The sequence below is a fragment of the Cibotium barometz genome, chromosome 13 (genome assembly GCF_041138505.1).
Source record: "Cibotium barometz isolate CiBa-2024 chromosome 13, ASM4113850v1, whole genome shotgun sequence".
In the NCBI taxonomy this organism is placed as follows: Eukaryota; Viridiplantae; Streptophyta; class Polypodiopsida; order Cyatheales; family Cibotiaceae; genus Cibotium; species Cibotium barometz.
Genome location: NC_141058.1, coordinates 52,772,508 through 52,798,083, shown reverse-complemented (window position 1 = coordinate 52,798,083; position 25,576 = coordinate 52,772,508). Strand labels below are relative to the sequence as shown.

Sequence of the window (25,576 nt, the reverse complement as noted above, 5' to 3'; positions counted from 1 at the left end):
TACCATATCTTGCCTGAGATAAGGTAATTCAGTTTCACGCATATGTTAATCCAATTTCATTTTCAGTATCTCGCCTGAGAAACATTTTATCAGTTTTCATATCTTGCCCGAGATATGGTAATTCAATTTCACGAATATATTAATCCAATTTCATTTTTGGTATCTCGCTCGAGATATGTTTTCTTAATTTTCTTACCTCACCCGAGATATGGTAATTCAATTTCATGCATATATTAATCCAATTTTATTTTCGGTATCTCACCCAAGATATGTTATAAATATACATAATGAGTTGGCATGGCACCATAACCGGGCAATCTAGTCAACAACTCCACCTATCTCACCCAAGATACATTGAGATATTGACCAGATTGCCCAGTCATGATGCCATGTACCTTGCCCAAGATAATAACATGGCAAATCTTCTCAAACCTATGTGGCCGCACATATCTTGACCAAGGTATGTGACCATGGTAGCTTGGCAACATGTGATTGGTCATTTTTAACTTGCCCGAGGTACCCTGAACACGGATTCGGGCAGCTCAAAAATGTCCCACTTCTTTCCAAACTGCCCCGAAGTAGTCAGCTTATCATGCTACTACCCTTGGTAGCTTGGGTCATGTTACGATCTTAGTGATGGGTGCCTCACACAATTATTTGTGATGTCTAGGTGGTGTTTCCAATTGGACCATGTTTCCAATTAGACCATTAGCCTTACCACTAATGGTAATAAGACTAACTTTTAAGCATGTCTCTAATAATCATTTTTATACATTTCAAGCCTCATTTAATAACTTTTTCTATATAAACAATGGTTATAAGTTATTCCTTATTGTGTTCCTTGGCCTTGGCTTTGGGGAGTTGTAGCACTCATTCCTTAAACATGAAACCTTTGGCTTCTTTTACCTTTGACAAGAAGAGTTTACGTGTAAACTTTACCTAAGAAGTTGGCTTGTGCAACTTGTTTCGCACTTAGTAATTTCTTTTAATGAAGCTATTTTGTATTAAAATTTTAAAAATGAAACCTTTGGCTTCTTTTGCCTTTAATAAGAAGAGTTTATGTATTAACTTTACCTAAGAAGTTGGCTTGTGCTTGAAGTTTGCTTCTCACTTGTAATTTCTTTTAATGAAGCTATTTTGTATTGTTGTTTGAGTTTAACTTATATTGTGAATGTTTAGTATAATTAAATAAATTACAGATATGTACATGGGTATTATGTTTGTTTTAACCATTTTATAATTTTCTCACTTCAAGTGTTTCTTCTTGTAATGAAAGGGGCTTGGAATTAGACTCAAGAGAGCCCATGGGCATAGGTATGGCCGGGCAAGTATGGAGGCCCAACATTAATGAGTGTGAAAAGGTGGGCAAGTATATAAGTGAATATTGTAACTAGGGGCAGAACATACTTTTACCAACATACTTTTATGAATGAAATTATACTTCTTGGAGCTCCATGCTTCTTGGCTATGGTGGTACTCCCTTGAGTGCATGTGGTAATCCATCATGAGTGCATGTGGTACTCCGTTATAAGTGCAATCTCTTCTCTTTCTTTTTTCCATCATTACAATGGTATTAGAGCCTTGTTTTTTATCCAAGATTTTTGAAAATTTCAAATTTTTTGCATTTTCTTGATTTTCTTGGAGTTTCTTTGGAATTTTCTTGATTTTCTTGATCAAGAAATGGGCTATGGTGGTTTTGTTTTTGAATTGATTTGTTCCTTTTGATGCACATTTTCATGAGATTTTGGGGGGGGGGGGGGCATGGGTTATGGTGGATCAAATTTGGGGATGGATTCATCAAATTTGAATTTTGGGACCAAAATTGGGAGAAAACTGTTAATCCATAATTAACTCTTAATCCAAAACATTTTAGTTTTCTTCCCCTTTTTCCTTGCTTGGTCTTGAGACAAATTAGGTTTTCAATCTCTATTTTAGCAAGGCATTAGCTTAGGGTTTTCATGAGTTTTCTCCTAATCAACACAAAGAATCCATTGATGGTTCATTTGATGGCCGGATTGTGCATTGGTGTTGAATCTTTGAGCTGCAAGCCGTCACTCTTCATTTCCCTCCATTGTGGAGTTGCAAGGCCATGATAAGGTTTGATTAAGCTTGGCTTTAAGTTTGGCAACAAGGAGACAAGAAACGATTGACGATTTTCAGTGCATCTCTGTGATTTCAACGCTATTTTGCTGTGTTTTTCCCACGCCGTTTTGCTACAATCTCTCCATGTTGTTTTGCTGCAACTTCTACAGCCAAGATTCAACATGATTTGGGGGCAAATTTAACCATGCAGCAAGACAAGCTTGCTTAATCTTGGCTTAAGCAAGATATGACTTCAACATTGCCTGTGATTTTCACTCTTAGAATATTCAGCATTTTTTTGTGAGATTTCAGCTATAGGGTAAGCAAAGCTTGCTTAAGCTTGGATTAAGCAATCTTCTCTCTTTGGAGCTAATGTGAAGTGAAGTTTTCTTTGAGCTTTTTGGAGGTGCAAGAAGTGAAGATTTCTTGGAGTTTTTTGGAGGTGCAGGAAGGCCATGGGAGATGGAAACAACATCTTCATGGCAACTTCTTCAACAAATTGAACAAATCTTCAAGTTCTAATCAACATTGGTGAGTAAATTAAACCTTCTTGGTGAATCATTGGCATTGTGGTGAAGCATTGGAATCATTGGCATTGTGGTGAAGCATTGGCATCATTGGCTTTGTGGTGAAGTGGAATATGAGCCTTATGATGGATCTTGAGGCTACATGAGTCATTTGCCCAAACCCTAAGCCAAGAATTGGGGTTTTTGAAGCATCAAGGCTTGCATATTGCCATTGAAGGGTTTAATAGTTTTTTTTCCATGCTATGGAACACTCTTGATGCATGATTACATGCTAGTGAATGCTTTTGGATGCCACTCTTGATGACAAATGCTATGCCATGGGATGTCATTTGAGTGCATATGGATTCTCTTCATATTTCACATGTTTCTTTGATGTGATGTGATGGATTGGAGTCACATGGAGGATAAAGAGGCATGAGTATATGCAAAAATGATGTTTGAGTGAGCATGAGTTCATGCCACAACTATTGTAAGTGATTTCCATCCTTACTTTTGGATTGTATACCACTCTCACACACATTGTATTCACTTTGATTTATAGAATCTAGTATGTGTGTGAGGGTACCTTTGGCATTGGTGGAGAGGCCAAGGGGGAGCATGGCATGAACTCTCCTTGCCGTGAGTGCTTTTGGTAAAGCGGCAAGGAGGGGGATTAGGTACTTGGATGTGAAGACTTGGCCCCAAGTTGTGCCTAGAATTGGACTAGGTATATGAGGGTGGGAAGGCTTGGGCTAGGATCATAAAGCTCTTCTCTGACATACAATTGACTATATTGCAAGCATGCCGAGGCTATGGTAGCCATTGATCACTTGATTTACTTCTTGAGTGGATATTGGGAAATTGCTTTTACATTTTGATTGAGATTTGGGCCAAATTGCAGGGAAACTATAGCAAATTTTTTATGATTTTCTACACTCTACAGTGGGCAAAGAAGTGCAATTTAGTCCCAACTCGCTCAAGATCTCTCAAGGGCCTTTGGAAGTCTTAAAAGGGTGTCTTAAGGCGATCCTAACTAGCCATCAAGTGGTTGATTCAGACACCATCTCAGGGTACAAAGTGGACAGTTCTCTCAGGCTAAAAACCCTAATTCAGTCAAAAATGGAGAGAACTGAATTGAAGGTGTCTACATATCCTAAGAACACTACTAAAGAGATTCCCAATAAGCCAACAAGTTCCCAATTCCATGACCGTTTAGATGGTCAACCCCTCAAAGTGGTGATCCAAGGTGATAGAAGTGATCTCATCGAGATGAACATGGCAAGCCTTTGATCTTTCAATTCCGACATCAGTAGCACCAAAAACCTACTATGGGTGACCGTGAATAAGAGAGAATGCCTTTACATAACATGAGTGATCACATGGTGAATGAGGGCTTGTTAGGGCACACAAGTGGAAGTGCACAAGTTTCTTTGAAGCACGTTACTTTGTATATGCTAAAGGTTACTATCACCGAAGCTATGAAGGATGCACAAAGGGATATTTGCTTCCAAAACAGTGAGCTTTTGAGGCAAAACAGTGAGCATATGCGGCAAAGCAATGTTTTCATAGAGTGAATGTCTAATGCTATGAATGAGGGCTTCATTAAGCTTGGTGATGGGATAAATGAAGTGCAAAGGTGTGTGGAAAAGCTTGACACTTCCCTTGATAGGACAAGAGGCTGGTCATAACCACAAAGGTCATTTCCAAATCCATCATCATCTTGTGGGCTTAATCGGCATATGGAAAGGTTTCATAAGGTGGAAACTTTCAATGGGTACACTCAAAGTATGAAGACAACACTTCAAGAGAACCCAAAAGATGTTTCTCATGCTGATTCGCCATTGTCAAAGCCCTATGGAAAGGAGGAAAAGCATAGGCAAGATTTGATGGAGTCAAAACAAAAGGAAATAGCCATAATTTCCAATGAAGATAACAAAGATAGGTATGCACGGTTATATGACGAGTTCATACACTCCAAGTTACCAAAGTCCTTTGACAAAGGATGAATTTGTGGATTGTATGATTTCTACTTCTATTGGAAGCTTATGGTTCAAGCATGGTGAATCATTTGTAGAAGCTTTGCTCTCTTTTGATGGGGAAGGAATCAGTTGTATTCAGCTCAAGGATTGGCTTCGCACAATTGGGATGCCTACTTTTGTGCATTTCCATGCAATGAGGGGGAGACAAATGAAGCAAGTGACATGCAAATTTGGAGGCAAAGCTAGAGAATGGTGGTTGCAAGTAATGCATGAGTACAAATGGGATTGAACAAATTTAGCCTATGAAGTGGTAAAAAACTTTGTGGCTACTCATCAAGAGCAATGGAGCTTTAGGGAAAAATGCATGCCATTATTACAGGTGGATTCGTTGCCTAAGTATGCCGAGGAATATTGGTACCTTTCCTTCTTTGTGCCTACATTGAGGAGAAGGATATCATAGGTGGATTTGTGCAAAAATTAGGCAAGGAGTTCATGCAAGTGGTCTGATGCATCATGGATATTGATAATGATATTGCTCTTAATGAGATCATGTTGTTAGTGGAGCTCTTCTACAAGCCTACCCCATCTCTATACATGGGATTTCTACTAGGAGTTCATTCAATCCACATCTCTTATTGGAAGCATTTGCTATGGGGACACTTCAAGTGATGATGGAGATGCTAATGATTTGTGTTAAGTGGCTTCAATGCATGTATGGATGGCTGAAAATGAACCAGTGGACAACCATGAAGATGCAAATGTTGATGGGAAAGATGAAGAGCAAATGCAAGGATCTCTTCTTGTGAAGAATTGTATGGATAAAGATGAATGCAATGAGACTCTTCTTGATGAAGGAGACAACTCTTATGAAGATCTTCATGGTGTTGCATTGCATGAGGGATTTGTGGTTGCCAACCATGAAGATGTGGCATATGGTGTGGATTCACAAAATTATGGTGTGGATGAAAGCAATAATATGGTTGATTGTGATCCTTATTATGACATTTATGAGGAAAATGCTTTGGGCAATGATGAAGATGATGCTTTGGTTTATGGAAGTGATTCATGGGTGGATTTTGATGGAGGATCATTGGTTGGTGATGACACTTCCAACCATGATGTTTCATACCCATTTGATCCTAGTATACATGGAAAGATGCTTGATGTGGATTCATTTCCATATGATCCGAGTGGACAGCATGCATTGCCACTTAAAGGATTTCCATTTAACCTGGATGGATACTATGCATTGCCATTTGAGGCGGATGGGCTTCCTTTTGAATCGAAATTTTTTGGAAGTTAACCTTATTGATGGGTACTTGGTGTGGGTCACCTATTGCCTTATGCTTGGTGTCTTTGGACAGCTATATGCATGGAATGGGATGATGATATGAAGGATGCCATTGCTGTAAATTTACTGTATAGACAGCCATGGTCATTGGTGTACTTCACAACTCATCAATCAACACTCACTCCGTGGGCTTATGGATATCATAGAGAGCAATCCATATGTACATCAAATAAGTGGACAGCTCTATGTGGAGTTCGTTTGTGTGAGGCACTTTTGGAGATGCAACAAATGTACTTCCAGATTCCAAACAGCCCATACATTGCTCCATACATGGTTTCAAGGACGGAACCTTTGGATGGGGATGGTTTGTAATGAAAGGGGCTTGGAATTAGACTCAAGAAAGCCCATGGGCATAGGTATGGCCGGGCAAGTATGGAGGCCCAACATTAATGAGTGTGAAAAGGCGGGCAAGTATATAAGTGAATATTGCAACTAGGGGCAGAACATACTTTTACCAACATACTTTTATGAATGAAATCATACTTCTTGGAGCTTCATGCTTCTTGGCTATGGTGGTACTCCCTTGAGTGCATGTGCTACTCCATCTTGAGTGCCTGTGGTACTCCATTATGAGTGCAATCTTCTCTCTTTCTTTTACCCATCATTACACTCCTTTTAAAAGCTGAAAAACTTTATTAATTTATAGTACTTAAGTATGTCACTTAAAATTAGATATATATTATGAATGTTTAATAAATAAATTATGTCACTTAAAATTATATATATATAGTGAATGTTTACTATAATTAAATAAATTACGGATATGTACATGAATATTATGTTTGTTTTAACCATTTTATAATTTTCTCACTTCAAGTGTTTCTCTTTTTAAAAGTTGAATAAATTTGTTAATTTTCAGTATGTCACTTAAATTAAATATCTTTGGTTAAGAAAATTCACTTATGCAACTTTTTACTTTGGATGTTTTGGTTAATTCAACATAAATTTTAAAGTATAGACTTATTATGTAGTCCTACTATTTAATAATATGATTAAACTTATGATCTTATACTAAATTTAACATAAAATTTAAAGCAGCAGACTTATGATGTATTTCTGATATCCATTAATATCAAGATTAAACTTCTCTCATTATTAAAAAATTTTAAAAATATGTAAAAGATAAATTATTTTATAAAATACTTTTGTACAAAAAGTTAATTTTATCGCCCGTCAGTCTCGTTGCCCCCTCCAAAGCCATGCCCGGCCACCTATCGCAAGGTAAGCAATATCAGCACAAGCACAAGTAAGCCCAGACATAGCACAAGGAACCTAAAAAGGCACAAACATATGTCAACAAAGCAACCACAAAGACACCCCTCTTCCTGAAAGTGAGATAAAAATTTATCAACCCACTTCTTATATTGGCTACCCACACTAAGTGGCTAGAGCGCTCCCCATGGAAGGTAGAGCTAGTACAACTAGGATCATTTATAGGTACATGCTCATATAGTCCAAAGGCATATCCTAAAAAAGTCCAAAATATTCTAATCGGATAGTCGAAGAATTTACACTGAAGCCCACACATATTCTCACTCCCAACCTACCCAACCCACACATTTTTGAGTAAGCATAGTGCACAAAGTCCATTCTAAGCTCACATCATGCCCACACTAACCTTGTCCCAACTCCTCACATTGCGATCTTTATTATATTATAGGTTAACCCATTAATTGAGTCCTATTTTTGCTATGTCCAACCCTCTTCCATGCATTGCAATGATTGCGCACATATTAAAACTGAGGACTTAATCCCTACACAAGATCATCCAAGTAGGAACCATGGCTGATGAAGCATGATCATATTCCCTTGACCTCCACGTGCTCCGCAAAGTCTAAGGAACCCTCATTCATGCCCAAGTCAAGACCACCTTTGAGGATCACTTTAGGGTCGCCACTTCTTTGGCAGAATGTCATGTTATTTTTCAATTACCCAAAGTAGCCCCCCACCTCAGTAAGTTTGTCTTTTGAAACCAATCATCATGGGGCTCAAATCTCCCTCTCTTCCTACACTTCATTAAGCCCTACCACAATACCGACAATTGAATGGGGAGGTTGAGATGCCTAATGGAAAAGGAGTATTTTAGTGTAGCAACAATAGAGTGAGGATGTGATGGATGAGATAGTGCACCCACATTGGAGAGTTACATTGTGGCTCATAAGACCCAACGACACAAGATTCGATAAGGTTAAGGTAAAATCTCTTGACTTGAACTGAATAGAGTGTGTAAAATCCTTATGAGAATTCTTTTGAGGGATGAAGGATGTATGACACTATCTTATTTTAACTCATGAAATTATGTAGTCATGTAATTTGATTGATCATATGGACTAGATATGTGTAAAAGCCTTATGAGAATTCTTTTGAGGGATGAAGGATGTATGACACTATCTTATTTTAACTCATGAAATTATGTAGTCATGTAATTTGATTGATCATATGGACTAGAGATGTGTAATTGTGATTGCAGGGTTGACTTCATTTGTGAGGTCACAAATGCCATGTCCTCCATGTTCTTTTCTTAGATAGTCATGTGTGAACAATAATTTTTTATTGAGACCATCTTATAATGTAATCATACATAGGAGTTAATCAATGGGAAACTCTCCAGCATGGTTGGCACATGTCAAGATGTATAGCACTTCAGTAATCTCTTTAATGTATCTACATTTGGGTTTCTTGGGGTCTCAATGTAGCCATTACTTTATGTGTTTACACAATAATAATGTTTATATGTGGAGGTGATGCAAGGTGAGGTGATATGTGGAGGTGATACAATAGTTAAATAAATATTCATATTTGTTTACACAATAATAATGTTTATATGTGGAGGTGATGCAAGGTGAGGTGATATGTGGAGGTGATACAATAGTTAAATAAATATTCATATTTGTTAGAAACGACACTAAATTCAAAACTTTTTGAAGCTCTTAAGAATGCCACCTTTTAGTATCATCAGCCCAAGTAATGTATTTATCTTATCGTGGCATGGTATGTAATGTATACGTTCCATGGTTCTTGTTATATTGTATGCACTCTAAAAAATGGTGTTTACCATAGCAAAATTGGCAACTTTCTTTGAGTGCATGCTTGTGCGTGTTATTTGTTTTATCTAAACACCACACTAGCCACATTCTTCTTCTTCTTCTTCTTCAACATCATGGTTTACTGAAAAATGTTTTCCAGTGAACATGTTGGGAAGTTCATAAGGCAGGCTCCATTGTACCTTAAGAAGATTGGCCATAGAGGAGGCATATTACCATTATAAGCTAAAAAGTATGGACTACATTATTATTTGCTAATCATTTTTTAGTTTTTAACATGTGACAACATAATTATAGGTTAGAGTATTATTATAGGAAGCCTCTTAACAAAGCACGTATTTGTGATGTGTGATGTGTTTGTGATACACATTCGATATCAATCAACCGTGCCAATGATCATTGAAGGGGCCAATTTGGACACTGTTGTTAGATAGAAGATAGGAGATTTTGGAAAACATAGCTAGTAGAAAATCAACACTAGTCCAAGTGCTCTTTAAAATTGTTAAACTAGATCGATGATCACCTTTGGTGAAGTGGACATTACATCGATGAGGCTCCATGTTTTGAGATCCAAATAGGGCATCATTCTATGAAACTTGGTGTTGTTTAAAGACACAAAGACACAATATGATCCAACTTGGACCCCTTGGGTTGTTGAAATACTGAGTTGTGTGTTTCGTTGGTGGTAAGAGTTCATCAATATGTTTTGTTTTGTTTTTAGCTCTTGTAATTTGAGGGGAGGTGTGTGCTCCCTTAATTTGGTTAGAGAGAAGGCAAGGATTATCCCACATACTTATATGGCTCATTATCTCAGGGGTTATTGTTGTTAAATGTAAATGGTGAAAGTTGCATCATGGGTCATATGTTTGGTGCAAGGTGGCACATATAGTGTGTGCATTATTGTCATGTACTATTGCACTAGGTGCATGTAAATTGTTTGTGAGTCTAGAAGGGTACATTGGATCCCATGAATTGGGTTGTACCTTGGCTCTTGAATCAATGAGAAGCATTATGAAAGTTAAATTTATCTTGACTAGTATTTAATCTTATCCTAATCAATGGCTTGAATACCTTGACTAGTATTTAATCTTATCCTCCTAATCAAAGGCTTGAATACCTTAATCTTCCAACCAACTGCTCACTTTGATCCTCCCTAGTCTCCATGTTTCATAACATGGTATCAAAGCATCCTAAGGAGAATTAGTATGTCCATTAGTGGATTTAGCTAGGCTTAACTGGGTTATTTGAGTTAGGGTTTCATTATTAGTATTAGGACTTTTTTTTCATATTTGCTTTTTCAAAGTCTTAACAAAGCAAATAGAGCGATTAGTGAGCTTGAGAGAAGAATATTTTTCTCATGTGTTGAGGCAAAAGAGAGAGGAAGCATCATTTACAAATTGAAACATCTTGCATCTACACTCAATCTCAACATAAGGAGTGAGTAACTATGGCTCATGGTTGCATTAGCATATATATATATATATATATATATATATATATATATATATATATATATATATATATATATATATATATATATATATATATATATATATATATATATATATATATATAGAGAGAGAGAGAGAGAGAGAGAGAGAGAGAGAGAGAGAGAGAGAGAGAGAGCACTACCTCCATCTATAAAACACAATAATCCTTACTCCATTATGTCTCCAGGTGCCAATTTAAACAAAGAGGAGAAGTCAGTAATGTCCCTATATGTGGGATTAAACAACCAACAGTGAGAATTATTGTCCTCATTCTATAACACCTTACATCAAGGTTTAGAAATAGCTCTCTAGTTCAATAGTCTCATATGTAAAAACGAGCCCGTAAACGGGCACAACACAACATTGCCTTACATCAAGGTTCAATAATAAACGAGCACAACACAACATTGCCTTACATCAAGGTTCAATAATAGCTCTCTAGTTCAATAGTCTCCTCTTTGTAAACAAACATGTAAACGAGCACCCAACATCACACATTTCCATCAAGACCTTTGTGAGGCTCCAACATGCTAAAACTTGAAAATTTTACGTAGAGGAATCTTAAAGCTTGAGCCAAACTCGATCATCAATATCATAAAGTATAGAAGAAACATCAATGAAACATATTAATTGCTTATGGAAGAGCTGGAAACACTTGACTACGCCCTAGCTATCTCACTCTCACTCATTAACACTTGCACTCTCACTCTCTCACTCATTAACAATTTCACTCACACTCACTCTCTCACTCATTAAAGCTTGCACTCACTCACTCATTAACACTTGCACTCACACTCATTCTCACTCTCACTTGCACTCTCACACACTCACTCTCACTTACACTCACTATTAATGTTTGTTATAATACTAGCTAAAAAATGGTGAGAATATCAATCACACTCTTGTTCACAAACACAAATAAGTTGACGGAGACGATGATCCAAAAAGCATGCCTAATATTAGGAAACATGCACCAAAATAAGAGTGCTTAACATGCAATCCCAGAGCCTAGACTATGGTTTAACATAACCACTATTATCGTCGGATTTATTGATGAAAACCTAAAAAATGAGAAACAAAAGTCCCTATATTTTAAAATTTGAGAAAAACACCTTGGTAATCACATATGGATGTAATCAATCATCCGAGCATCGACCATTCGAGCGAGGACCCGCCGATTTTGTTTTTTACATGTACCTTATGTGTCTCCTTATTTGATTGCATGTTAGGACCCATTGATTTTGTTTTTTACATGTACCTTAAGCCAAGGGCACAGTGGCATGCCCCTCTTCAAGGACAACATTTAAAGCAATGTGCTTATGGTTGGATAAGAAGGCAAAAAAGATGTAAGGGCACACCTGACAACACTTTAAGGAGAGTGAAGCCTTGGATATGGTTGAATTTTTAGCGAGCAAAGCTTCCATACCATTTCCTTGGAAATATTTAGCGAGTGAAAGGCCTTATAGGCTTGGTCAATGACGCCAGGTTGGGCTTTGTGAGGATGCCATGGGGCCTGGTTTCGCACGTATGACGATGCATGATGCCGCCATTGACTACTGAGTTCTTGCCATGCGCATAAACAAACACCATGCACATGGGTGTGGCTTCGATGCGCAAGGCACACACGCTCGCCCTTCACAGCCGTTACACGCATGGCGCCCATAGCGTGAAACGACCCTCCCGCTTGGTAGAATCTTCCAATAGTGTGAAACGGCCCTTCCCCTTAGTAGCTTTTTCACTCAATTGACGATTAATTTGATGCACTAGATGGAGCCCATACGCCTTTATGGGAATCCCAACTCATAGATTCCCTAAGCAAGGCAGATGGAGATCAAAGTGCTAGAAGATAAAGCACTTTTGTCTTAAAAGAAAAGTTTTTTGGACTGGTGGACATCATCGACGACCCATCATTGTCTTAAACGAAAAGTTAATTGGAACTCTATTCTATCATGGGGGCATCACACTCTCAAAATTCCATAGCATAGTCAAAACCCTTATACAAGCCTACACACCTGAAGCCCTTGTATACTTAAATCCTTTGTTTTTGTTTCCTTAACTCATTTAAATACAATCACAAAGTAAAGTTTGAAGTTTATAATTATTATAGTTGAAAGTTCTCTTAATTTCTTTATTTTAGAATAAAAGATAAAAGTTATATATATACATACACATAATTTATAAAATATTAAAAAATATATATGTTAGGATTAATTACACACACACACACATATTCAAAATTATTAAATATGCGAGGCTAAGAAAATCAACGTGGTAAATATATAGAAAAATTAGATGAATAGACATGATGATTTTTTTAAATCTTTTTTTTTTTGAGAAGGGGAGGGGGGATGGAACCTTAAATTCTTACTTGGAAAAAACATGCAATCGTCTCCAAAAGTTTGACTCCCCACCCCACACCACACCTAGACCAATTTGAAGAATAAGCATCCCTTGAAATACCCTCAAAGTTGATGAAAGCTCATGAATGTTCTTGAGATTGTGTAGAGTGCTCGAAAAAGTCCCGCTCGAAAAGGGAAATCGAGATCTAAGGGCTAGAAGATAAAGCAGTAGATCCAGAGAAGGCAATTGCTCGACAACCAACAATAACTAGCTCATTATCAGACACTAATAGGTGAACATCATCGACGACCCATTGTTGTTGTCTTAAAATCAAAGTTGATTGGGGAGGTGACATCATCGACGACCTATCGTTGTCTTAAAAGAAAAGCTAATTGGAACTCTATTCTATCATGGGGCATCACACTCTCAAAATTCCATAGCATACAAAACCCTTGTACAAGCCTACAACCCAAAGGCCTTATATACGTAAGTTTTTTGTTTTTGTTTCCTTAATTCATTTATATACAATCAGAAAGTTTTTTGGTTTTTGTTTCCTTAATTCATTTATATACAATCAGAAAGTAAAGTTTGAAGTTTATAGTTAATATAGCTTAAAGTTCTCTTAATTTCTTTATTTTAGAATAAAAGGTAAAAGTTATACATGTACATATATATACATACACATAATTTATAAAATATAAAAAATATATATGTGAGGATTTAGTAAATTGCACACACACACACACACATTCAAAATTATTAAATATACGAGGCCAAGAAAATCAGCAATATAAACATATAGAAAAATTAGATGAATGAACATGATGATTTTTTAAAGTCTTTTTTTTTCCCTTTTTTGGAGGAGGGGGGATGGAACCTTAAATCCGTACTTGGAAAGAATATGCAATTGTCTCCAAAAGTTTGACTCCCCACCTCACACCACCCGACCAATTTGAAGAATAAGCATGCCTTGAAATACCCTCAAAGTTGATGAAAGTTCATGAATGTTCTTAAAAGTAGCCAATTGAGATAGTGTAAAAAATAGCTTGCTTTGAAAAGTCCCCCTCCCTTGCTCAGAGAATGGTAATCCTCTCATATACGTAACTTGAGAATGTATTCTATTAGAGATTAGAGAATAAAAATGGTGGGAGAAAAGCATTTAGAAAGAACCTTATTTACCAACTATTATGCAACTTTACTGACGTTGCCACCTTCACACACCACCTTCACATAGGATGATTGTGACCTTAAGGAAAATTATTCCATAATGTTAACAAGTAATGAGATTGTGGATAAATTCTTTCTTGAAAGTTAAGAAAACAATTAGGCTCTTGCATATTGAGGAAAAGGCATGACAAATTAGCATGCAAATGCAACAATTACATGCTCCTTGGTTTCTTTAAACCCAAGGAGTTGTCCTAAATCAGCTTACTCCTTGGTTTCTTTAAACCAAAGGAGTTTGTCCTAATTTGGCTTAGAGTATTTTTCCCCATTTATAAAAATTTAGAATTAGGAGAGCCATAAAAATGCAAAGTTTCCTCTCAATTAATCAAAAATAGGGGCAGGCCTTGTCTACCACCTTCATGGTGGTCACGAGAATGCCTACCGACGGAAGGATTATGTGGGCTCCCACCAACTAAAAGCAATCTGTGTTTCTAAGGCTCTCGATTGAGCAATTCCATGTATCATAATTCTTAGGTCTGCCATCTCTGCTCAATACTCTTTAGCTCTTCCATCGCTGATTGATAAACACTTTGTAGGTGTTCTGTGCAATCATGCCTATTTTTGGAAACCCATTTTTCCCATTAAGCCACAGACTGTGCAGTTGCATGCCCATTACATTCATCCATGGCAGCTTTTGATGGTCATGCTTCGTGGTGACACATTTTCTCGCAAATATCAGCATATTTGGGAACCCTTTTCGCCCATCCATGAGAATTCTCAGTGATTTTTGGATTTGAGGGTGCCCACTTCTGCTTTGTACAGAGGGCCTTTTTTTTGTGGTTGCTTTTTTTCAGCTTTGTCATGGTGCATCTGCAGCAGAGAGAAGAGCTTCAGAGTAGAGCAGCAGGCCTCCATCCCGCTGTTTGGCTTGAGGACCATGTGAAACAGTGGGCAGGCCAAGTCCTTGATGAGAAGAAGAGGTCTGTCCGCCTTACCTCCCTCCATCAAACTTGGGCCAAAAAGCAAAAGCCCTTGGACAGAACTTTGCAGTTCTGGATACGCTCCATCCCCATCTATACAAGCTACAAGGTGAGACCCCTGCAGCCAATTCATATATTTTTTTAAAAATTTTCATATTTTATCAAAATTTTGTGCAGTCATCCATACTCAATACACATATGTACTTTGCATATACGTGTATATGTGTGTGTGTGTGTGTGTGTGAGAGAGAGAGAGAGAGAGAGAGAGAGAGAGAGAGAGCAAGCCACGCAACGAGGACTACAGATGATCCCATAGGACAACATTAAAGTATAGGGAATGGGGCTAACTGGGGTATCGCTCAATTAGGAGCCTGCTGGGTAAACTGCTGCATGAGAGAGAAAGAAGAAAGAAAGAAACTTTAACGTCTGTGGAGGGCCAAAATGACCTATGAGATCAAATGCATAATGAAGACCATGGAGGTCTTATGGAAAATCTGTGGCCCAGAAAAAGGAACAACAAATCAAACTTAAAACCTAAAAAGTCCTAGTCTGCATCTAATATGCCACTAGGAGATACAACATTCACATCATAATGGTAAGGCTATGTTGACAACATGTGCCACTTGAGAAGTGTGTGGTTTCAATTTTGGATGAGAGCTTTTCCATCACAGATTGCCTTCCTTACGGGTTGCTCCAACTTTAGCAAGTTTGGCATCTTTTTGCTTCTTCAATCCATAGGTAGCCTCTAGTTTCCTTGACTTCTTAAGGATATCCACTTTGTTGGTATCATAGGTGAGGATTGAGTGATTGCCAATTACTTCAGACTTTATTATTGCCGATCATTTTCACTGGACTGCTGGAGTTGCGTTTTCCAAGCCCTCCCAATCAAGCCTACAATTCTAACATCCTTTGGTAACCCTCTGACTCGGACTTTGAGGGTCATGTATTCCGTTCTTTATGGAAAACTACTCATTTTCCTTCTTTACATGTTGCTCAAACTTAATCAAGTTCAACATCTTTTTGCTTTAGTTGTGCTGGGTGAGCTCATCTGCAATCCACAAGTAGCCTTTAGTTTCCTTGATTACTTAAGCCTTAAGGATATCCACTTTGTTGGCTATGGTATCATAGGTGAGGACTGCATAATTGCCAATTACTTCAGAGTTTATTAACACCGATCATTTCCACTGGATTGCTCGAGTAGGGTTTTCCAAGCCCTCCCACAAATCAAGCCAATAATTCTACCATCCTTTTGGTAACCGGCCACTTACTCCCTTCCTTATAAGAAACTGCCCATTTTCCTTCTTCACGCGTTGCTCAAACTTTAGCAAGTTTGGCATTTTTTTGCTACAGTTGTGCTGGGCTGAGCTCACAATCCATATGTAGCCTTTAGTTTCCTTGATTACTTAAGCCTTAAGGATATCCACTTTGTTGGCTATGGTATCATAGGTGAGGACTGCATAATTGCCAATTACTTCAGAGTTTATTAACACCGATCATTTCCACTGGATTGCTCGAGTAGGGTTTTCCAAGCCCTCCCACAAATCAAGCCAATAATTCTACCATCCTTTTGGTAACGGGCCACTTACTCCCTTCCTTATAAGAAACTGCCCATTTTCCTTCTTTACGCGTTGCTCAAACTTTAGCAAGTTTGGCATTTTTTTGCTACAGTTGTGCTGGGCTGAGCTCACAATCCAATGTAGCCTTTAGTTTCCTTGATTGCTTAAGGATAACCACATGGTACCATAGGTGAAGACTGTGTGATTGCCAATTACTTCAGACTTATAATATTGCTGATCATTTCCACTGAATTGCTGGAGTTGCGTTTCCCAAGCGGTCCCACAAATCAAGCCCATAATCGTACCATCCTTTCGGTAACCCTCCGACTTGGATTTTGAGGGCCACAAACTCACTCCATTTAATTTCCTTGACTTACTCCCTTCATTTAGTTTCCTGGACTTTGGTTGTGAGCACTGCTTGTATGCTACCAGCTGTCTCTTGTAGGTGTTCCTTTACCTTGGCAATGATTTTCATTGTAAGTCGGCCTCAGCTTATTTTCCAAGGCGGCAAAGCGGTCTTCAAGCTCACGGCCCCACTCTCCTAGCGATTGTTACGTCCCTAACTGGGCTAGAACTAGTGTTAATTCGGGGTTAGGATAACTTGCGGTTAAGGGATGTGCTAACCCGGGATTAGGGTTAGGGCTTTGAAAATTGATAGGACTTGCCCAAAGGTTAAGGGCTAGCAAGGATGAGGTTGGGATTGGCCTAGAGTCAATAAAAAGCTAACTAGAGAGTTATAATGGCTAAACGCCTGTAATATAAGCAGAGGGCCAATGATAGCATGGTTATTACTATATGAGTTTGGGCTTACTTATGATTATTATGAGGTATCCACGTGGGGAGGTGTTAGAAATCTAGCATGGTATCATACTAAACTAGAACATGGAAGAAGACTGCAAGAGAAATGAAGCAAACACTGAGAGATATATTTCCATGATGTGACCCCTTGAATATATAGGGGAAAGTACAAGAGCTGGGCATGAGTGCATATGGGATAAATCCTTGAGTGCCACGTGGCATACACTGAGATGACTAAGACTAAAAGTACTCCTAGTGAGCACTTATTTCCAACACCCTCCTTAAGTGGACACTAGGAGGAAGACAAAAGGACAAGACTATAACATGACAAAAGATAAGACCAAGACAGAGAGACTAGACAAGGATTGAGAGACAAGCTAGAAGACAAGATGGACAATACTAGAAGACAGATATAAAGACTAATAGACTGAGAGACAAAAGATCCTGAGACACCCCTCCTCAAGTGATATCCTCATATGGGTCCACAAGGGTAGGGACAAGAGTGGATCATAGACAGACAGAGAGAGAGATAATCAGCCAGTAGAGTGGTCCCACAAAGAGAGAGACTGTCAGATAGACATAAGAGAGTCTGACAAATAGAAGATAAATGGGGACATAGACAGAAATGCCAAGAGAATGTGGGTAGCTAATCCACAAAAGAGAGGCATATAGACTGATAGACAGAGTGTCAGAGACATATGACTGTAAGATCACACTGATAGACACATAGACATAGAGACTGACTGATTGTAGATAGACAGAGAGAAGGAATCTTGCTCATTCGATGTCCATTTAAGGGCGGCTTTCTTCTTTGTAAGATCGTGTAATGGCGAGGCAATCTTAGTGAAATGCCTTATGAATCGCCTATAGTATGAACATAACCCAAGAAAGCTATGCACCTCATGTACATTTTGCAACTCTGGCCAATTCCGAATGGTTTCAATCTTAGCAGGATTCATTCTTACACCCTCTTTGGATACAATATATATATATATATATATATATATATATATATATATATATATATATATATATATATATATGTGTGTGTGTGTGTGTGTGTGTGTGTGTGTGTGTGTGTGTGTGTGTCATGTGCATCATAGATGACATGGACATTTTCCGGGCTAGATCCAGAAGAGGCAAAACCAGTAGAAGATGGACATGGAGCAGGACTTGGAGCAAAGCATGGATCAGAGGGCTGTCGGCTGCAAGAAAGAGGATGCTGGCTGCCAGAATAGCTGTCGGCTGACGTCAGCAGAGTGGGAGCAACAAGCGCATCATTAACTAGGAGTATCACCAAGTCGGCTGCATGAAAAAGGATTTAATGAATATATGAACTGGCCGAGGGAAGCAGTCGGCTGAAGCACATGAACCCAGACAAGGGCTGTCGGCTGCAAGAAAAGAGGATGTTGGCTGTCGGCTGAAGTTAGCAGAGAGGTTGGGCAGTAGGCGCAGCAAGGACAAGGACCAGTAGTCGGGCAGCACCAAAGAGGGCTTGTATGGACATGGAACTGGCCGACCAGCAGTCGGCCAGCATAAAGTGTCCAAAGTCCCATATAAAAAGGCCCTCATGCTCAAGGTTTATCTCATTCAACCCACTAGGGGTTTGAGTCAGTAGGAGTCCTAGTCTAGGGCAGTATTTTTGGTGTTTTATCACCTTTTCAAGAAGGCAGCCAAGGGCTGCAAGATATGTACCTTTTTGTACCATAGTATATACTGAATTTCCAGCACTTCTCACTCTCTCTCTCTCTACTCTCTCTCTACCTGCGTTTTTGCATCAGATGGTGCGTTTTTGCATCAGAAGGTTTCCAAGAGTGTTTAGGGCTGAAAGAAGACTACCCAGAGCTTCCGCGTATTACATTGGTATGAGAGCATCAGGCTCAGCAAAGCTAAACACTGATTCAGTCCCAGATGATGGTGTACAGGTCCAAGGTACAGGAAAGTACACGGATTCGAAGCCCAAGGCGGGAACACAGATCGGGAAGAACTCCCAGGAGGTTTGTTGGTGGTGTTCCACAGTGCCAGATGGGGATGGCAGTTCCGTGAGCCAGATAGGTTCACAGGTTACGGTCCCAAGGGAGGTTGATCCTCCAAGGGTGATGTGAGAGTGCCAGACTTAGTTCCAGGAACGAAGACCAAGACGGTGTTCAGAGTCAGGGCAGGAATGGATTGTGGACTAGAGGAAGACCAGATGCATAGATCTTCATCAGAGACAGAGTGGTTTGGAGAACAGATCGGATATTCAGAGAAAAAGTTTGCCAAGGATGGATGATGACAGAGGGACTTCGGGACAGGATTGGGATGATGACAGTCATCCAAGAGCAGGTTGGATTCCCATCATCAAGTTTAGCAGAGGGGGATGTCGTGCATCACAGATGCCATGGACATTTTCCGGGCTAGATCCAGAAGAGGCAAACAGATAAAGACTATGAACCAGTAGAACCAGAATGTAGGAGCTTCAGGTGTAGCATCTGAGGTGAGCATGGAGCAGGACAAGTGGGATCATGGAGGGAAGCAGTCGGCTGAAGCACATGAACCCAGACAAGGGCTGTCGGCTGCAAGAAAAGAGGATGTTGGCTGTCGGCTGAAGTCAGCAGAGAGGTTGGGCAGTAGGCGCAGCAAGGACAAGGACCAGCAGTCGGGCAGCACCAAAAAGGGCTTGTATGGACATGGAACTGGCCGACCAGCAGTCGGCCAGCATAAAGTGTCCAAAGTCCCATATAAAAAGGCCCTCATGCTCAATTTATCTCATTCAACCCACTAGGGGTTTGAGTCAGTAGGAGTCCTAGTCTAGGGCAGTATTTTTGGTGTTTTATCACCTTTTCAAGAAGGCAGCCAAGGGCTGCAAGATATGTACCTTTTTGTACCATAGTATATACTGAATTTCCAGCACTTCTCACTCTCTCTCTCTACTCTCTCTCTACCTGCGTTTTTGCATCAGATGGTGCGTTTTTGCATCAGAAGGTTTCCAAGAGTGTTTAGGGCTGAAAGAAGACTACCCAGAGCTTTCGCGTATTACACCCACTACTGGGCACTGATGACGTTAGTGGGGATGTCGTAGTATCTAGTCCATACTATGCATACTGGAGTTGATAGTTATATAGTCTTGTGGGTTGACTACCATGAGTATATAACATGCATGTTTCTAAAAGGTGAATTTGGCCATGTTCCTAGATTCATCTAGGTATATATATATATATATATATACATACTGGAGTTGATAGTTATATAGTCTTGTGGGTTGACTACCATGAGTATATAACATGCATGTTTCTAAAAGGTGAATTTGGCCATGTTCCTAGATTCATCTAGGTATATATATATATATATATTTCTAAAAGGTGAATTTGGCCATGTTCCTAGATTCATCTAGGTATATATATATATATATATATATATATATATATATATATATATATATACCTAGATGAATCTAGGAACATGGCCAAATTCACCTTTTAGAAACATGCATGTTATATACTCATGGTAGTCAACCCACAAGACTATATAACTATCAACTCCAGTATGCATAGTATGGACTAGATACTACGACATCCCCACTAACGTCATCAGTGCCCAGTAGTGGGTGTAGAACTTTGTATCAAGATATGCTCTCACACACGCACTCCACACACACACACACATAAGAGCATATATTCACACAAAGCCCTTTGTACTGAGTTTCTGTCAAACCTTCGGAGATGCAGGGCAGACTCAGCCATAATGAAACCTAGCACTAAGGGAAGTAGCAAATAGAAGCAAATAAGTAGTTGATAGGGCAAATGCACCGCTAAAGATAGAAAGAATTAGCACAATATCAACCGACGGCAACTCGGTCGAAAACTTCACAATGTGAAATATGCATGTCTTTCGCAACTCTTCAAACATTGTAGCCAAATGAGTCTTATGCTCCTTCTCATTCTTGGAGAAAACCAAGATATCATCAAAGAATACACCTGTGAATTTACGATGGGGTCGAAATATCCTGTCCATCATATGGTTGAATGTTGCCAGGGCATTGGTAAGGCCAAAAGGCATCACCAAAAACTCATACAATCCAAAAGCTGTCCTGAATGCGGTTTTATGGACATCTTGGGGTACCACACGAATCTGGTGATAGCCATTCTTTAAGTCTATACGGCTGAAACAAGACGAGCCATCAAGCTTATCCAAGATGTTATCTATGCGTGGGATTGGAAATCGGTTCTTGATGGTGAACTTGTTTAGAGCTCGATAATCCACACACATGCGGAAGGATCCATCCTTCTTTTGTACAAGAAGCACAGGAGAACAAAAGGGTGAGGAGCTTGGCTGAACCAAACCCTTCTCTAAAAGCTCATTAACCTGCTTCATGATCTTCTCTTGTTGTGCGGCACTCACACGATATGCGGGTTTGTTAGGTGGGAAACTACCTGGCACAAGATCTATGCGATGATCCTCGGACCTCTCAGGAGGTAGTTCTCCTGGCAAGGCATCGGCAAAACAATCTTTATATGCATTAAGAAAATTCAGCCTATCTTGAGTCAATACATCCACATTCACATGACTTTGTTTAATCTTATCTCACGAGCAAAAACCAAATACGCGGAAAGACTCTTTTTCATTGCCTTATTAATTTGGATCTGAGATACAATTGGGATGGACTCCCCTTCTTTGCCAGCATCAATGACATGCATGTGGTCTTTATGCATAAAAGTAATCCTGTTGGTTTTATATTCTTTGCGGGGCTCAAGCCTATGATGCCAAGGCTTACCAAGCAATGCATCACAAATCAAGAAATGCTCATGATTCAAATAGCCCTGTATATGTATGCGCAACTTCCTAATAAGAGGAGTCACGTGCACCTCTTTGCCAACAAAAGCGGCCTCTGCCTCAATCTGGGGTCCCATGTCCCCAATCTCTATGCCCAAGGCGGTTGCCATCTGTGTAGAGATGAAGTTATCCATCGCACAATCATCAAACATAAACAAGGCAGGTTGATCCTTGATTTGCCCCCAAGCTTTGCATACCACCCTCTCTTTGCCATCATGCTTAGTACTACCTTGTACATCGGGAATGGCATGCACATTAGCCTTGGGTGGCTTGTCCTCTTGCTTCTGCTTGCGGAAAGGGCATTGCCTAAACATATGCTCTTTACTGCCACAAGAAAAACATTTCCCCTCTTTTGCATATTGCTCCCTTTGCTCAGGCGTCAAGCCAAACTTGTTCTTCTTTGGTCCAATGTCCTTGGATGGGGTATTTTCAGCTTTACCTCCCTTTTGGGCTTCCCGAAAGTTCTTTTTAAGTGGCTGTCCACCTTTTTGCAGGTTTGGGACAGCCCTCTCTTTTTGCTTAGAACCTCCATGATCTTGCTTAATTTTAAGCACCAATTGCTCCGTAGCAAGAGGAGATGCTATGAGTTGTTGAAGGGTGTGTTTCGGGTGCAATTCGATGCCCGAACGGTAAGCTGGTTGCAACCCGGAGCGAAACTTCCTTTTCTTTTCATCTTCGGAGAGTTGCATAAAGGGAGTAACCTCAAGCAAGACTTTCCAAAATTTGTTTACATATTGTTGCACACTCTCATTGTCTTTTTGCTCAAGTCTATCCCACTTTTGTGTGAGAGTTTGCTCCACATTAGGAGGCAAAAATTGGGCATAAAATCTGTCCTTGAACTCTTTCCAAGTACAAATAGGATCTTTGGTGGCCTTTTTGGTGATCCACCCAGTGGGCAGCTGTCCCCTTCAAAAACACTTTATCCAACGGAACAACCCTCTCTATTGGGGCTTCAAGAGAAACCAAAGATGTTTCACGAGGCACAGTGGCATGTGCATTATGAATCTGTGGCCCAGATGCATGTGACCTCCCTGAATGATGCAGTGTCTCACCACGAGACAACTCAATGGGCAAAGTCTTTCGCCTTGCATGCTAACCACTCTCTCCATGATAAACATGCTTTGAATCCATAAGGCCATCATGTTGCCTACTAGCTCCAACATGCACATATCTGTTTTCTCCTGTCCCATGAGGAGTAGATGCATGGTGAGAAGTGACTGATACCTCTTTCTTGTGCACAAAAGATCTCAGCCGTTGAGATGCTGGGTCTCCCTGCTTCAAACAAGGCGGATTCTTGAACATTAACTCCCCATCTCTCCTTCTTTGAGATGACCCTTTTGGATGAGATAGGAGAGTGCCAACTCCCTTGGCTTCTTGCCCAAGTCACGAGCCATAGACTCAAAGGTCATATCCACCATAGCATCAGCTTTCCTTACTTCAATGACACTTTGTACATGGGGATCTTCATGCAAAAATTTCAGCTCTTGCTCCTTTGCCTGCAAAAGCTTCTTCGTGTGCTTCAATTCAGCCCTCAATGCATTGGGCTCATCCTCATGCATAGGCTCTTTCCCATGAGATGGCTGTCCCATTAAAGCACTGTCATAAACTCTCTCAAGAGGCTTGTGCCTTCCATGCAATGCATCGGAATCGCGAGAGGCACTTGATTGATCTCTCGAATTTGGCACTTCCAAAGGTTGCCTTGGCTGTCCATTGAGTCAAGTGTCTGTGTTTGTTTCCGATCTCAAAACACCGTGTCTCCTGTTAAGAAAGAGAGACGACTGGGCTCTGATACCAATGTAACCGCTTCCTATGGAAGGCCTACAAATCAGAAGATAAAATACACATTATTAGATTACTTAACCAATACAAACAATGGAACAATACTTGCAACATTAAAACTGGAAATGACAAAGAACGCTTGACACTATCACTGGGGCTGGAAAGGGCTGGCCCCTCCCCCAATATAGTTTGTATTTCTTGGAGTATTTATATGTATAAGTGTTCAAGGGCCTCAAGGCTAGATTTCTCCATAACATGGAGTGAATACAACTGAAAAACAATAAGATTTTTGTCGATGAAGAATCGGTTGTCGGAGTAGACCAAATCACAGGCAGTCTCCCACCTTCATTGGGTGAACACCCGCCCCCCACTAGTCTTTCGGGACCGTGCACCAACAGGCACACTCGTACTAACACTTGGTAGGGTGAGGCACCATGGAGGGAGTGATACCTGGTGCTCCCCAAGTAAGCTTTGCTCCTAGTTTCCCTCTAACCCCTTTGACCTTCACTGGCTCCTCAAAATGTGAGGGCGTGGTCAAGGTACTCACGGGAAAAGATCACCATTCTAGTGGCCTTCCATAGTGAAGGAAACCAGCGATGATGATTGCCTACACAAAGACTTGGAAAAACAACATTTAAATTTAATCTTATTTGAATTTGAATTATAGAAACAAATCCCTGATTGAAATTCAGATTAGGATCTAAGGAGATGAGATTGTCCCCTTTAATGTGGTTCTGGTTGGTGCAGACAACAACAGGAGCAACAACAGCCGGTACTGATGGCGGGTACAGGAGCAGCAACAACCGGCCCGTTTGATGGTGGTGGGTACAGAGCAGTAGCCGACAGGTGGGGCTGGTGGCGGATACAGAGCGGTAGCCTGCAGGTGGGGCTGGTGGTGGGTACAGAGCAGCAGCAGCTGGCAGGTGTGGGGCTGGTGGTGAATACAGAGCAGCAGCAGATGGCGGGTGCGAGGGCAGCAGCCGATGGCGGGTGGCGGGTACAGAGCAGCAGCCCGCAGGTGGGGCTAGTGGTGGGTACAGAGCAGCAGCAGCCGGCAAGTGTGGGGCTGGTGGTGAATACAGAGCAGCAGCAGATGGCAGGTGTGAGGGCAGCAGCCGATGGTGGGTGTGAGGACAGCAACCGATGGCGGTGAAAACCATTCCCCCTCTCAATACAACAGTCGTCCTCTTTCCATCAACCACCCCATACCACCATCCACGTGTGGAGGGTATTTTTTCCCATGCAATCTTTAGCCTTAAATATTATTAGGCCTTAATCAATGGTTAATCCTTGGGCACCCACATTGAAAGGTGTCCAGCCATAAATTTAATTATGTGTGAACACCCAACCTTATAAGTATTAAGGTTTACACTACTTTATAGATTTTACATTAAAAAAAGGCCTTAATCAATGGTTAATCCTTGGGCACCCACATTGAAAGGTGTCCAGCCATAAATTTAATTATGTGTGAACACCCAACCTTATAAGTATTAAGGTTTACACTACTTTATAGATTTTACATTTAAAAAAGGCCCAAAAGGCAATACTTACCACCTGTTCACACGCCACACCAACTCGTCAGCAGACAGCACACGCACGGTACACTAGGGGCGTCCCTGTCTAGTGTACTCACTTGGTGGTTCGCATAGTGGCAGACCTTGCACGCGACCCTGGATATGTATGTATACACGAGGT

The 25,576-nt window shown here is 40.2% G+C and overlaps 1 protein-coding gene across 2 annotated transcripts in view; it reads left to right on the top strand.

The window, feature by feature from the left end:
• Positions 1-14,113: 14,113 nt before the first annotated feature.
• Positions 14,114-25,576, top strand: part of LOC147632825 (uncharacterized) — a 49,719-nt gene continuing 38,256 nt past the window's right edge. For both annotated transcript variants that reach the window (XM_086807710.1, XM_086807709.1), the window contains exon 1: positions 14,114-15,045. In XM_086807710.1, coding sequence (XP_086663836.1) covers positions 14,818-15,045 — 228 coding nt within the window. In that variant the 5' untranslated portion in view covers positions 14,114-14,817. The remainder of the gene's footprint in view (positions 15,046-25,576) is intronic.